This window comes from Carlito syrichta, unplaced genomic scaffold (assembly GCF_000164805.1).
Source record: "Carlito syrichta isolate Samal-C Ts95f unplaced genomic scaffold, Tarsius_syrichta-2.0.1 Scaffold297942, whole genome shotgun sequence".
Classification (NCBI taxonomy): Eukaryota; Metazoa; Chordata; class Mammalia; order Primates; family Tarsiidae; genus Carlito; species Carlito syrichta.
Genome location: NW_007242038.1, coordinates 160464 through 175197, shown reverse-complemented (window position 1 = coordinate 175197; position 14734 = coordinate 160464). Strand labels below are relative to the sequence as shown.

At 40.3% G+C, this 14734-nt stretch overlaps 1 protein-coding gene across 1 annotated transcript in view; it reads left to right on the top strand.

The window, feature by feature from the left end:
• Window positions 1-14734, top strand: part of STXBP6 (syntaxin binding protein 6) — a 174637-nt gene that overhangs the window by 155759 nt on the left and 4144 nt on the right. The window contains exon 4 of the mRNA XM_008054689.2: window positions 9687-9844. Coding sequence (XP_008052880.2) covers window positions 9687-9844 — 158 coding nt within the window. The remainder of the gene's footprint in view (window positions 1-9686; window positions 9845-14734) is intronic.

Genomic DNA, 14734 nt, shown 5'->3' with positions numbered 1-14734 from the left:
GATGACTTATTAATGTCTTGTAATTTGTCAAGTCATCTAAAGGTTTCTTCTAATCTAATCTGGACAGAGCCAAATTTCTAAAGAGAATATATCCACTAGTTTGGAATGTGTCATTGTCACTCATTCTATCTATTTGACCATTAGTGCTCATCAGCCCTTTCTGTAACAGTTTCTATTCTTTCTAAAACTCGCTGATAAGGCATTTCAGGCATATCTGAGTTTTCCTTGCCCCAAGGCATGGAACATGCTACTTCCCAAAGAACTTTGCTTTCTTCTAGCAGAAAATACTGCTAGACACCAAAATCTGAGTGCTAGGTTTACATTTGAGTATTGATGCTGGAGTGAAAAAATGCTGCTGCTAATGGACATCTTTAGGGACAGAGCTGGACACAGTGTTTCCTGTTAAGGTTTTATTCACTTTGATTGTTTTTCAAATTAAAGTATTATATTTTTCTACTTTACCTGTAGTGAGAAACTGATAAAGCTTTAAAGATTTTCTAAAATTTGTCAACCATGAGGCCGTAGATACAGATTAGGGGGCCTGTGGGGATGGCAGGGAAGTAACTTTGAACTAAATCAAAAAGGGTATTCCCTAGCTGATTGTGTTGTATTGTGGGTGAGCCAGCAGAGTGTGAAACGAGAAGGTGGGATGGTTAAGTTAACAGGATGGAAAGAGGATGAGGTACTAGAGTACTTAGGAACTACTGGCAGGAACACTGTTCAGGCTGCTGTGGTTGTCCAGTCAGATCTGAATAGAACCTAATGGACCATGGGGACTGGAAATAATATGGAGGACCAAGTGAAGAGCTCTCGCTGAGATAGAATGCCCTAGACTCCATGGACATTTGAGTGTAGGAGATGACGGAGATGTTAGAGGCATAGGTGAATTGAGCATGGGAGACTGGATGGACAGAACGGCTATTAATTAACACAGTGAATTTAGGAAGGGCAGGGTAGAGCAGATGGAAGGTGGAAAGAGAAAGACTGGTCTAATATTAAGGTATAATTTGTGAAGCAAACAAGTATGGACAGTATCTGGCACATGTTTGCTCTGTAAGAAATGGACTGAATGAATCAGTTATTATTAATGACACTAGGTATATTGAGCTCATACTGCATTAGTAGCACTATGTTAAGTATATGTTTTACTTAATTCTTACAATAGGCCCTATGCAAAATAGGTACTGTTTGCTCGCTATTAAACTGATGAGAAAACATAGGCTTGTAGAGATTAAGTAACTTATCTGAGGCCACATAGCTGGTATTTGGCAGATCCAGACTCAAGCCTAGACCTTTCTGACCTGGTACCCCTAACCAGGAAAGGAATGGAGAGAATAATCAAAGTGATGGGGACAGTGATTAAGAAATAGTGCATTATAGAAGCCAAGAGAAAGAGTAGCTTCAGGTATAATGGACATTGGAAACTCAGAAAAAAAGAGACGAGGGATGAAAACTCATCTATTGGGTACAGTGTGCACTAGTGGGGATGATGGGTACATTTAAAGCCACTAGACAGTGCATCCATGTAACCAGAAATCATCTGTACCCTCTAAAGCTATTGAGATTTTAAAAAGAAAAGAAAAAGACACATTTTGGGGACAAAGTAGCAATCTGAATATGCACAGCATATTATATTAGATGGTATTTTGGAAGTGATGATAATTTCCTTAGATGTGATCAATGCATTGTTTATAAGTAAATGTTCTTATTCTTAAAAGAAGTACAATGAAATATTTAGTGATTAAAAAGAAAGAAAGAAAAAGCAGCCTTCAAGAGTAGTCGGTCAGTTTGTATTCCAGTGGCCAAGTGGAGGAAACGTATTAATAAAATAGGCAACAGACTTGATAGGTCTTTGGTCCATTTGAAAGAACAATGTAAGAGAGGGGTGGAGGCACGCCACTGAAAATCCAGAATAGTTGGGAAGTGTGAGAGTAACATTCCTTCCAGAATGTTCATGGTGATTAGAGTAGGGAAAGAAAGATGAGCTGAAGTAGAGAGCTTAGCAGAAAGACTAGTTAGTGCCAGCTAACTGAAGTTAATCTCTTTAGTCATGACTGAAGCTGAGGGCCTCCTATGTACCAGACACTGTTTTAAGTACCCCACTTGGACATGACCTTATCTATTCCTCACAACCTTATGAGAAATATGCTAGACCAATCCTCACACCAAGTGAAGAGACTGAAGCACAGGGATAAGTACGCAAGGTCACACAGCTAGGCAGGAGCAGGCTCTACAAGTTGAACAAAATTTGCTTTTTAGCTAGTAGCATTGTGTAGAGCGTTTAGCATTGTGTAGAGGGTTTTCAAATAGTATATATCAGGACTTGAAATTATAGTTATTAATGTAAAACTTACTAGCCTCCAACTGTAACAAATAAAATCAGAGACCTGTAAATCATGTCTGCTTTAGCCAAATCCAGGGAAATAATCCTTTACCAAATTTAGAACTGCTTCAAGTTTTTTGTTTTATTTTACTTATTTTTTATTATTTTTAGAATATTTTAATTGAATAAAATATCATGTTAGATTGTAAATGAAACCAATGATATTGTAAATACAATATCATAATATTAAATTGACAAATTTGTGATATCAAAGATATATGTTTCTGTACTATTCCATTAAATAATATTATAGCCACTCAAAGTTTTTACTCTCAAAACAAGGGTTCCCTCTTTAAGTTTGCTTCAGCTACCTTTCTGAGAGCCAGTAGTCTCTGAACAAAACAGAGCCAAAACAAGTATCCTTGAATTCATTTTTCTGATACTCTATAGCTCTTCATAAAAACCAAGGTTAAATACTAAGATATTGATGAGTTTTTCTATGTATCTTGAGTTCTAAGTGTTTAAAGGACATAAATACAATACTAAATGTCTGACTCTTGTCATTGGGAATATTGGAACAGTTCATTGAGAGGAGAATATGAACTCATAGCTGTCTGTAGCACAGGGAGTGGGCACTGGACTTTTTCCTGAGTATTTAGCTGACCTCTAAGCATGCTTATGCCTTGGGTACAGGCTGATGTTCCACTAAATTACCTTAACACAGCCAACAGAAGACAATTACCTGATAGAATGGTCTATTCTTCCTTTGGTAACTTAAGCAATAGATAACTCCAAGGTCTCCTTCAAGTAGTCTTTTGAATTTATGGGCCTACAAAGTATTCTTGAGCTCTGAGTCCATTTTTCTTTGTCATCCAGCTCCAGGCAACAAATAAGTTTCTTGGTCCTTGAAATTAGCCACCAACTTGAGACAAAAGATAATTCTGGAGCTGCCATTCAGCAAGTTCTATCTGTTCCACCACCTCTATAAAGCAAACCTTTTAAATGTAATTACATGACTTGTCTGCCAATTACTAAATTGATGAGGACAGCCTAGATATATTTATTTTTCCTCCTTTAACTTAGGAGTCAGTCAGTATAGTCTATTGTAGCATTTCCCAGAGCAAATTCTGCAGAATTCCACTCTACTCGGTAAGATACTCTATGCAAAAGAGCCCTGTGAGTACATATGTTTGGGAAGCTCTGTATACCATACCTCCCCTGTGCTCACCTGTACCTCCTTTTCATTCATGGTCATATTAGCATATTAAAGGTTTTCCAAAGTTCTTCAATAAGGAGCTAGGCTAGATCACATTTATATAAAGCCATCTTGTCATAGTATTTCGTTTTCCTTGTCCTGCCTCAGTCCACAGAAACACTTTGACAAATGCTGACATAGCTGTTAGGAGCTTTGGGGTCAATACTTAGGTAATCTTCAGTAAGCTACTTCACCTTCCTGGGCACACATTTCCTTAACTGTAAAATAAGAGTAAGAATATCTTTTCTTGAGGAATGTAACACTTTACCATAGCACCTGCCACCTAGTATACACTGGCTGTAACTGGCTGATATTCACACTGCATCCTGTCCAGCATGGGTAAACAATTCTTCCTTTCAGAAAGGCTTGATGGAACCAGTATTTTTAAGGAATTTATCTGACTAGTCATCACTACAAAAGTACAAATGAAATTTAACCTTTGGAAGAATCTCCTTCCTAAAAGAGAATGAATACTAGAGGTTTCCAACATTGAAATGCAATGGTGTGATTAGTATTGATTAGTCAATGTAGTGTAGAAATAGCTTGGCCTTGTCCAAGCCCACAGATAATTAATGAACTCTGTGAATTAAGAACCAGCTTATTTCACTGGGTAGACCTTTGCATTTAATTACTCTGCTCATAGAAGTAAAAGCTGATATCATCATTATTAAATTATTATTTGTCAATGAAATGTTTAGCACAAGTCAGAGCCTCCTTTGAAGGATCATGATTACCATGCCAATGGGGCAGAAGTAGAACCCCTCAACACAGGAAGCAGAAAAGAGTATAAGTGGTACCAATGGCTTTAGGACTAAGAAAAAACAGAGCTGTCAGAGAACCAGGTCTCTATGCAACTTTTCTTTTGCTAATATGTTCTGTAGTGGTAGAGGCACTAAGCAATAAAATGATCACAGATTGGAAGTAGAAAAAGGAAAGAAACAACATCTTGGGTGAATCCCACCTATTTGTATCCAGTAACCGTAATTTGAATATTACCAATACTGAACGAAACTTAAGTATATCTCATATCCCACCCATAAAAAATGGTTTTGCTAAGATGAGACTGGATGCTCCAGCACTGGGCTGGAGTTGGGGACAGTACAGGGTTGTGGGAACACAGAAAGGTCGGGGAGGGGGCAGCTGGGGAGGGTGGGGAGTTTCCTGAAGATTGCACTGAAAGATTTTATAAAATAATTTTTGTGGGGGGGGGAAACAGTAAACTTCCTGGAAGCCCCTCCCCCCAAAATAGTTTTACTAAGAAAATTAATACAATAGATGAGGATAGAATAGGGCCAATTTAATCTACTCAAAATAAGTTATCTTGAATACTTTGGACATACTACATGAAAGTTACTAATGTTCCTGGCCTGTTAACAGATTTAATATAATAGATCACTCTGCCAATTTTTATGAGTTTGTTTTATTAGAACCCAAATCCATTTTATACTTTCAAATTTTTTTCTGTAATTCAAATTGGTTTCCTTCTAAGTAAGTTAGGATAAGTGGGGCTTCATTGTATAGTTATTCCTAAGTAGTTGAGTGGATTATGGAATAGAAGTAGTCCAAGCAGAACTATTGAGAAAATTCTGTTTTGAAAGAGTGCTTTAAACAAGGATGTTGACTCAGCACTGAGTATAGCTGGGCATATGCTTATTTATTATTTATAGATGATTTTCCTGCTATAAATAATAATATAGTATACAGGATGAGTATATTACTGTATATGTGTGTGTATACATTATAAATTTATAGTATATATGTTAGTCAAATGTCTATATGTTATAAATGTAATATACTCAAATATATGTGAAATGTATGTATATATATTTGAAATATCATATACTCACATATATGAAATGTAACATACTCGAGCATATACACACACACATATATATGTATATATATTCTTTTGAAATTGCCTTTTAGAACTAAGGATTTTAATTGCCAAGATATGCCCTGAAGTCTAGGGTGATCAAATGAAACTATGTTGATATTTGAGCTGTTGATGTGTTTTATGTGCTTCTAAAAATATTTTTTCCTGTCCTTTATCCTCTTTTGTCACTTCTCAGTATACTTACTCTTTTCACTTATTTTTCTATACATTTAAATTTCTTATAATTGTATTGTCTGATAGTGATTGAATATATTGCAGTCACTTTATCTCAAATTGCACTCTCAATACAGTCTTCTAAATCATTTAACATAAAAGATGCCAGTGTATATATTTTTTAAAGCACATATTAAGTGGAACAGATGTGAAGGCAACATCAATGAAGCAAGACTGGTCTCTACTCTCCAGAGACTAATTTTAAAAGTAGTTGACTTTATTTGCTGTGGTTGACAGCTTCTCAGACTGCATGAATAAATTTAAGTATTAATATGCTTCCTGTCTATTTAGAGAGAATTACAGTTCTATCTGCCTCAGGAGACTGCTTTATTTCTAGATTTAACACAGCACAATATGATGGGCCCCAACTTTTGAGTTAGGTGTCCTATTTACATAGCATGCCTTGATATAATGAATATGTGTTAAACTCCCTCTCTGAGCAATACAAAAATATCTAAAGAGTATCTTCTGCAAGCATCAAAACACTTAACACCAAGATAGGAGAAAAGAGTGGGAGACATGCAATAGAATTGGGTGGGATTGTGCCATTTTCTCAAAGTTTTCTAGAGAACAAATGTGGTCTTAAGGAAGGCAAAAGGATGAACTTTCATTACACGTCTACAGGCACTGTGGATAGATCTTCATCTCCACGGTAGTCACATGAGGTGAATGGCATGAGCCACATTTTACAGATCAGATAAATTAACTCACTCCCTCAACATCATTCCACCTATTGTGTCAACATGACAGTGCCTGGCGCATGCTGTATACTTCGTCATTAGTTTTGACTGTTAAATTCTTCAGGGAAGCCATTTTCAGCATACACTGAGAGCCTCAAAAATGTTTATGCCCTTTGAGGCAGCAATTTTATTTTTAGTAATTATCAGAGATGTGGTAATGATATGTGTATGTGTAAGGCAATGAGGATGTTAAAGAGGGCAGAGTGTAGAGAGCTGACCCTTAGTTGGATGAGGTAAAAGAGGAGCCCAACCTAGACTCCCAGATTTCTAGCTAGATTAAAGAGCTGGACAAATATTGGGGTTATTCACTGAACAGGGGACCTCAATGGAAAAGCAGGTGCAAAAGGAAAGATAATGAGGTCAGGTTTAGACATGCTGAATTTGAGATGACTTTGGTTCATTCAGTTGGATCTGGAGCTCAGCAGCACAACCTAGTGAAAAGTAAGAATTTGGTCTTTGAAACCATTAGCCAGATAAAATTGCCCCACAGAGTCTGCAGCATGCAAAAGAGAAGAGAGTGAAGGACAGAACCCTGGGATTACAGTATGAGCCAAAGAATTCCAGATAGAAGAAAATAAGTGAGAAGATCTAAGTCAAAAGAGAAGAAAGAATAAAGACTTAGGGAATGGTTAACAGAGTGAAATGGTGCACTCAAGGAATTTGTAATCCAACTGGGAAGTCATTGCATCCACAGGTGAATAAGTCTGGTAGGAGAGGAGTTGCCCATGATTATACTAGATTAAGTGCCTAAGAAGGATAGTTTGTACTTACAGAGTTGGGGGAAAGGAGAGACTACAATTGACCTGATGCTTGATAATTATCAAGGTGATGAGACTTCACTAGGTCTCAAATGTGCATAGAATTAAAACTGGAGAGGTCATTTCAACTGAGGGAGTGAGATTTGTTCAAATTGACCTTCATGCCTGAAAATAGCTGAAGGTGGATTTCCTACTGATAATAGTGGTGTCAACTTTGAATAGTGGAAACAGCATTTGGGTCTCTTTTAGTTATAACATTTGGTTTGGTTCCCTTTTGGTTGTGATGACTCTTAGCTAAACAGTATCATATAAAACTGGGTATGGTGTTGCCTGACATCATGAACAAGATTAATTTCAAGGAAGTCATGAAAAGAAAGCAGTATGACTTATTTGTGGTGAGTTCATTCCAGAAACACAGATATGAAGATCATGTGGGTCAATTTCAATGGAACAAGACAGGTCTTGGTTATATACCCTTTTAATTTTATTGAAATTAATTCCAAAATCCTTTTGATTTAGTACAGCTATTCCTAGCTGTAAAATTACAGATTCCCTGCCCTATCTTCTCCCAATCCTCTGGTGGCTAGGCTGTGGGTATATGGAAGAAAGCAGAAAAAGGAGATTTTCTTGTTCCCTTTCCCTACTCTCCTGCACCTTCCAATCCTCTCTTCATCTTCCTATTTCACCCCATTGGCCTATTCCCTCTTGAGAACACTTGACTTGCAATGTGACATGGGCAATAACTCTTAATTTTCCTTTTCTGTACCTTGAGGACAGAAACAGTCGGGCGTTACCTTGGGAAATAACCTGTCAAAACTTATCTGTATGCTAGTCTACCCACAATTCTGTCATAGTGACTGCTTCCCTGGACCAGTACCACATCTGCAAAAAACAAGGTACAGAATAAGGAAAAGTCATTGAAAAGCCAGACTCCAGTGCTAGCTATGTCACTTCCCTAGTGATGTGGTCTCGTGCAAGCCTCTTAACCTTTACGACTTTCAGTTTTCTCAGAGAATTGTGACAGTCAAAGGAGATCATATTTGTCAAGGTGCTTTATAATTACAAAATGTTATTCAAATGTTAAGCAGTGGTAGTAGGCTGTCATAGGCATGAGTATGATGTGAAAGCGAAGGGGGACCAAGATTCTCCCCCAGAATCTGTTCTTATGACCGAGACCTTCCATTCCAACTCTTGCATTCAAACAGATTTCTCTGTCGCTGAATCTCCTCAGCTCTCTATTGATCTGTGCTGGTTTGAGTCATTTAGTGCTTGATGCAACTGAGCAACACTAAGTCAACCCCATTCTCCTTCCCTTAGCACATAATTGAAACCCTTGAAATCCACCCCTAAAGAAGAAAAATGGAAAACCATTTACTAAGTGCTTCCTCCAGGCCAGGTACTTTTCTTTGCCTGAGATCCTTTTCCACAAGCCACAGACTGTTTCCACAGAGGAGAAATTAGGAAGCCTTTGCAGCTGAGACCAGGGGAAATTGTGTTTCTATTAAAAGCTGTCTGTGGCTAGATGTATCCATCCCAGGTACAAAGTTAAATGATGTAATAAACTTATTCAAAGACATAAAGCTATTATATAAAATGTCATTAAATATCTTCCACTTAATGTTAACAAAATACAGCTATAAATTTTCTTTGACTGTCGTATTGCAAATTGCTAATTCTCAGTGGCTTGTGCATCTGCAAATTCTTCACTATTGAATTTTGCTGCCCAGTCCTGGCAAATGGAATATCAGGAAATGAGATGTGACAATTTCCAACTTTCTTGGTCTCATCATTTCTGATTTGGGAGTACCAAGTTTCTCCTAGGGCTGGTTTCTATAACTGTGTTCTGCCTGTTGGTTAAGTTCTGTACAGAAGCTTCATATCTGACATCCTAGAGATAAGGGGTGAAGAAGCCCACCCATCCATGGCACAAGATTCAATGTTGGGAGCTAACACATTTATTCGGAACTTTGAGATTCACAGCTCCTACATTTGGGGATTTGCTTACTTGCTAGATGAAAGGGTGAAATGGAGGGAAGTATTGAAAAGAATACAGAGCGTTGTATCTGGAAAAGTTGTATAGCCACAGATTTTCCCTAGTTATTCACCTAAATCACAAGTCAAAAAGGCATGCACATAAGATCCAGAAAGTGCCTAATTCTGTGAACTTGTCAAAGTATTCGTTTATGTTTGTTGACCAAGTCCTAAATCCAGACAGGCCCTATGCTTTTACACCTCACCAGATAGAATACTGGCAGAATGGAAATGACTGGGACGTCAGTGATGGGAGTATAGAGAAGCATTTAGGACTGTCCCAAATTCTTTGTCCTGCAGTCATTGGTGTTCCTGATACAAGTGGGTCAGAAGACATGTCAACTTGTTTACTGGACACTAAACTAGAGGCCTTTCTGTAGTGTGACTTGCCTTCCTCTTACAGGACATGCACAGGGATCTGGTAACCATAAGTCAGCCAACCCAGCTTCTGACCCTCTTGCTCTCCTTTCAGGAAACAGCATCCTGCATTCAGCTGCCGATAGCGTAACCAGCGCAGTACAGAAGGCAAGCCAGGCCTTGAATGAGCGCGGAGAACGGTTAGGCCGAGCTGAGGAGAAGACAGAAGAGCTGAAGAACAGCGCCCAGCAATTTGCGGAAACTGCGCACAAGGTGGGCAGAGGGACAGGGGTCACAGCTCTGGGTCGTCAGGGAGCTGCAGTGCCAAGAAACTTTATTTCAGTAGTTTCCCGTGATGGGAGATACAAAATCAAGCATGTTTTTTCCTCCCCTATCCCATGAAATACTAAGTACCAGAGTCATGAAAAATTTCTTCTTCTGGTTTTTTTGGTTATCTTTTTCCTGATGTCCTCATCTCTTTCTCTGACCTTCTGACCCTGGATCTTTAGACAATGTGGACTATCTCTAGTTCCTGCCCAGAAACTTAGGGCTCAAGTTTCAGGGCACAGGATGGGGTGTTGGGTAGTGGAAGAACTCAGGTCGTATAATATCTCCCTCTGTTGGCCAATGCATGGAGGGCTTTAGGCTTCTAGTGCTTACTTTTCCATCCTGTCCCATTCCTGTCTAGCATCCTGTGTTCTTATCTCTTCACCAGACTCAAAGCAAGTCCTAGTCTCAGGGCACAATGTACCTCAGGGCTAGTTTTCCCTCTTAGAGGGGCCAATTGTCATTTCAGGGCCTTAATGCTGGAACTCTAAGCTTGACCAGACTGTTGCCCAGCTGCCAGCAAGATTCCCTTCTGCCTCTGAATCCAGAGGATGGCATCCCCTGTGTGACTGAATGCACTGTATGCACTCACACACTCGCTAAGAACCGTGCCTTTCAGGAGGAAAAGGGGGAGTTTTTATTGGCAGCCGGCTGTCTAAGGCAGTCACAAACTAAGGGAGAGAGAGGATCTGTTGGTCAGGTGATAAAGAGGATTTATTACTCTTCCTGTGCTTCAGATCAAAGGGCAGTTCTTTTCTGGTTAGTGATTTGAATTTTAGTTTCCAGAAACAGTGTCTCCTGATGACTTGTGTTGGCATGTCAGACTCGTGATCTGGCCCTTCAGATAACACTTTTCAGGTCACCTTTGGGGGACAAAAGATTAACTGGCTTTAACAGAAGGCCCACTTCTGCTAAGGAAACAAGAATGGATAACCTAAAAAGCAATGAGAAAAATGTCCCCAGTTGAGCCAAGGTAGCCTCCTCTGGAGACCCACACTCAGGTCCAACTGGGGATCCAATTTGGGTGGATACTTTCTTCTCTTCCTATACCCCCTTTGCCCCAGTCCTGTCTTGCAGTGTCATTAATTCTCTGTCATGACAGGGTCTTACTGCACAACTGCAGTCAGAGCCCATTTGGAGTTCCTTGGGAGAGTATTAGGCAGATCTCCGAAAATACAGGCAGTCCTGCTAGAGACGAGGGCCTCAGATTGCTGTGGCTGTGCAGAGAGAATGACCTCTAGCCTTTGTGCTATAGAGATAATATGAGATGAAAGTGCTAGAAATCTAGCCCCAGCTTCATTTACATTGCAACTTCCATGGTTTAAATAGAGAATGGACAGTAGAAATCTGGGGAAACATTTAAAGTGTTCAGTTGGGGAAGAGACAGGAATAACTTTATAACTTGTTGTCAAGTCTGGAAAGGGTGATAGTGCAGGCAATTATCTTTCATGTCTTCCCCCACAGAATAGAGCAATCAATAGTGCACTAATAAAATTATGCTAAAACAAGAATCTAGGTTTATGATTAAACCGTGAACCAGGTTACCTCAGAAGACTGTAAAATCATTCTTCCTAAGGTTTAGTAGACAATATCTGGACATCATCCATGTAGGCGTTCCTCTCAGAGGGGGTTGTACAAACACTGGATTGGATAACCTAACCAGATGGCCTGAATTCTTGGCTCTGGTAGCCTGTTTCCCTGATATTGTGGCCAAGTTTGCTAGGTTGTTGGGAAGGCAGAATGGTACAGTAGTTAACATCTTGTATTTAAATCTATCTCTGTCATTTATCATCTTGGTGACCTTGGGCAAGTGCTTAATTTCTCTAAACCTCATTTTCCTCATCAGTAAAACAGAGCTAATTAATAATAGTATCTATCGCCTAGGATGTTGAGAGAAGTGAATGAGTGTAAAGCTGTGTGTAGCACATGTAAAAATCTAAATGACTGTTGTTTATAATTTTCATAAAAATTGTTTCTGCTGGACCCTGCCCTATTCACTCACATAATGAGTACTGTAGAGGGATTGAAGGACTGTTACTGGTGATTGAGGATCCTTAACACATAGGGAAGGAATAGAAGTGAAGATTTTGTGCCTTCCAAACTCAAAGGGACAGCAGGGTAAAAGAGCCTCCTGCTAAATGTTGATACTGTCTAAACACAGAGCAGCCCTTGAAACAGGACCTGTCAACAGAAACTGATGAGGACACCAAAGGCAAAGGGGCCTCTGACTTGACCAGTGGGAGAACCCTGCCAGGCAGTTACCTGCCTTCTGTAGAAAGGGATGAGGCAGGGGATTTGTATGTATTTTGGTCTCCCCTCCCATAGATGTTTCTCGGGGAGGCAGAGGAGCAGCTGTGTCTGTCAGTGTGTGTGAGGGAGTGTGAGAAAGACCATGCCATAGCCAGACTTGCAGTTTTCTGAAGCTGGGATGTGTGCCTCAGAATCGCTGGCATTGGCAATATTCCTGACAAGCAGATTGACCTCTTTAGATAAGGTGAGGCAGTTTTCCCAGGGACTAGCGCTCCTGATTTGGACCTGCTAGTATAGGCTGACCATGAAGATATCATTTCACTGGCCAAGTCCCAGCCAGGCCTGCTGGGGAAGGGAAAGTTCAGAAATGGAACCCAGGTCTTCCACAGCAAGCGTGGTTCTGCTGACTCATAAAGGATGGGCTGTGTTTACAAGTAGAGGCACAGTGCACATGGCAGAGTCCTGGGCAGAGGATGGCTGTTGCAGGTGACAGCTCCTCAAGCTCCCAGTTTAATAAGGACACCCAACCCCAGTCAGAGATATGGCACACCTTTCTAGGCTGAGCAGGAAAGGATTTTTGGTCTCTTGACTTTGCCCAGGACACCTGCAATGATCCAGGCACAGAGAAGATAGATCACATTTGCACAACCCTGCCTTTTAGACATGTAGGTGCTTGTCCTCTACAGCGCAGATGGGAAATGATCCTCCCCTCCTCTGCCAGGACTCCCCTCCCCTCCCAGCGCCAGTTAGCCTGACCTGAGGAAGTATGGTTCCTTCCTGTGCTGTGGGCTTGGCTCAGTCCCAGCTCTTAGGAAAGTGCAACTCAATCACAGAAGCAGGCCTGCTCACTTTCCCCTGCCCCAAAAAGGACAATGTTGCAGGCTGTGCAGTGCTTTGACGGCCCGCCACAGGCGGTGAGTCAGCAGGCAAGACGTTACCCACACCTAGGCATCCTCGGATGACATTTCCCACAAAAAGAACATTGATTTGCTGCCTTGTTTTGCACAAGCCTACATTTGTGGGGGAAGGATGGGTGCATGGCATTTCTCTCACTGGGAGGGAATGTCTGTCTCTATTCATACTACAGTCAACTGCTTCCCTTGGGTCTCTAGACCAAAAAGGACCTCAAGAGCTCAGGTCTCACAAACTATCTCTTTGATCTCAGGAATGGTTTTTTATTATTGTAATTTAAGTGGAGTAGGTTATATAGCATCGAAAGAGAAAGCTTTCCATAAGATATTAAGAAAACATAACATATCAAAGAGAAATTTAAAATTTAAGAACTCTGCCACCTAAATTAATGTATCAGCATTTAGAGTTGGAGACTTTTTAATAGACATATGAAGGAAGGTGAGATATGGAGCAGCTGTGACTTTAGAGCTCAAGGTCATACAGCAGATTTGTAGCAGCAGGTATCCTGACTTCATTTAATCCAGTGCTCTTTCAGTTCTACCTTCCTGCCTTCCATATTCCAAAACTCCTAATCCCTAGGGCATTAAAAAAAATAGAATAATACCACTTTCTTAGTTCATTCAGGCTGCTATAACAAAACACCATAAATTATATGACTTGTAAACAATGGAAATTTATTTCTGGAGGCTGAGAAGTCCAAGATCAAGGTACTGGCAGATTCAGTGTCTGGTGGGGGCTGATTCCTTGCTCATAGATGGGACCTTCTTACCATGTCCTCACATGGTGGAAGAGGCAAAGAGTCTCTCTTCAGCTTCTTTATAAGAACACCAATCCCATTCATGAGGGCAGAGCCTCCCAAAGGCCCTACTTTCTAATACTGTCACCTTAAGCGTTAGGTTTCAACCATGGCAGTGCTTCAAATAGCAAATGTCCAATCCAGCCATATTTCTGCAAAACTTGGCTGATTGTGGCCAAGTGGCTCTCCTTAACTCCACTCCAGATTCACTGTTGTAATAACCAGGGTCTGGTTTAAGCAGTGGCCAATCACTGCTAAAGATTAATAGCTGTGGGTAAGTTGGCATAAGCCCATTAGTTGAAAGTTAACAGCTCAGTGAATACCAGGACAGCAGCACTAATCAATTATTTATGGTTGGTATTTATTATGCACAACACTTAACCGCTCTGTGTTGATTTGATAGTCTACGTTGCTGAATAATATATAAAAACTAAAGGCAGAGCAAGAAGTGGAGGCCATACAGTAGTAGGGTTCAGAGCATGACTAGGAATGGGACAGATCTGAGCTAGAGCCCTGGTTCTTCCATTTGTACCAACTGTGTTTCTGGACTGTAAACTCTTTGAAGTCAGGAGTCATTAGCCACCTCTATCCTTCTTGGCAAAAACCCATAGCACTCAGTATGACATCTTGCATATACTTCACAAACCCTGTGTTGGGCACTTGACTGACCATTGGCATCAGCACTGCAGAAGATCTGTGAGGTCTTCACAGGCATCACCAGACAGAAATACCAGGAGCTCCTTCTGCTGAGGTTTCCCAAGCAGAGATTATGAGTGTGGATACTGCTTCGCTGGTGGCCTACCTGAAATGGCAGCCCCAAGGTTCTAGCTTCTTTATTGAAGATACCAAGAAGAGAAAGGAAAGACTCAGACTGCCCT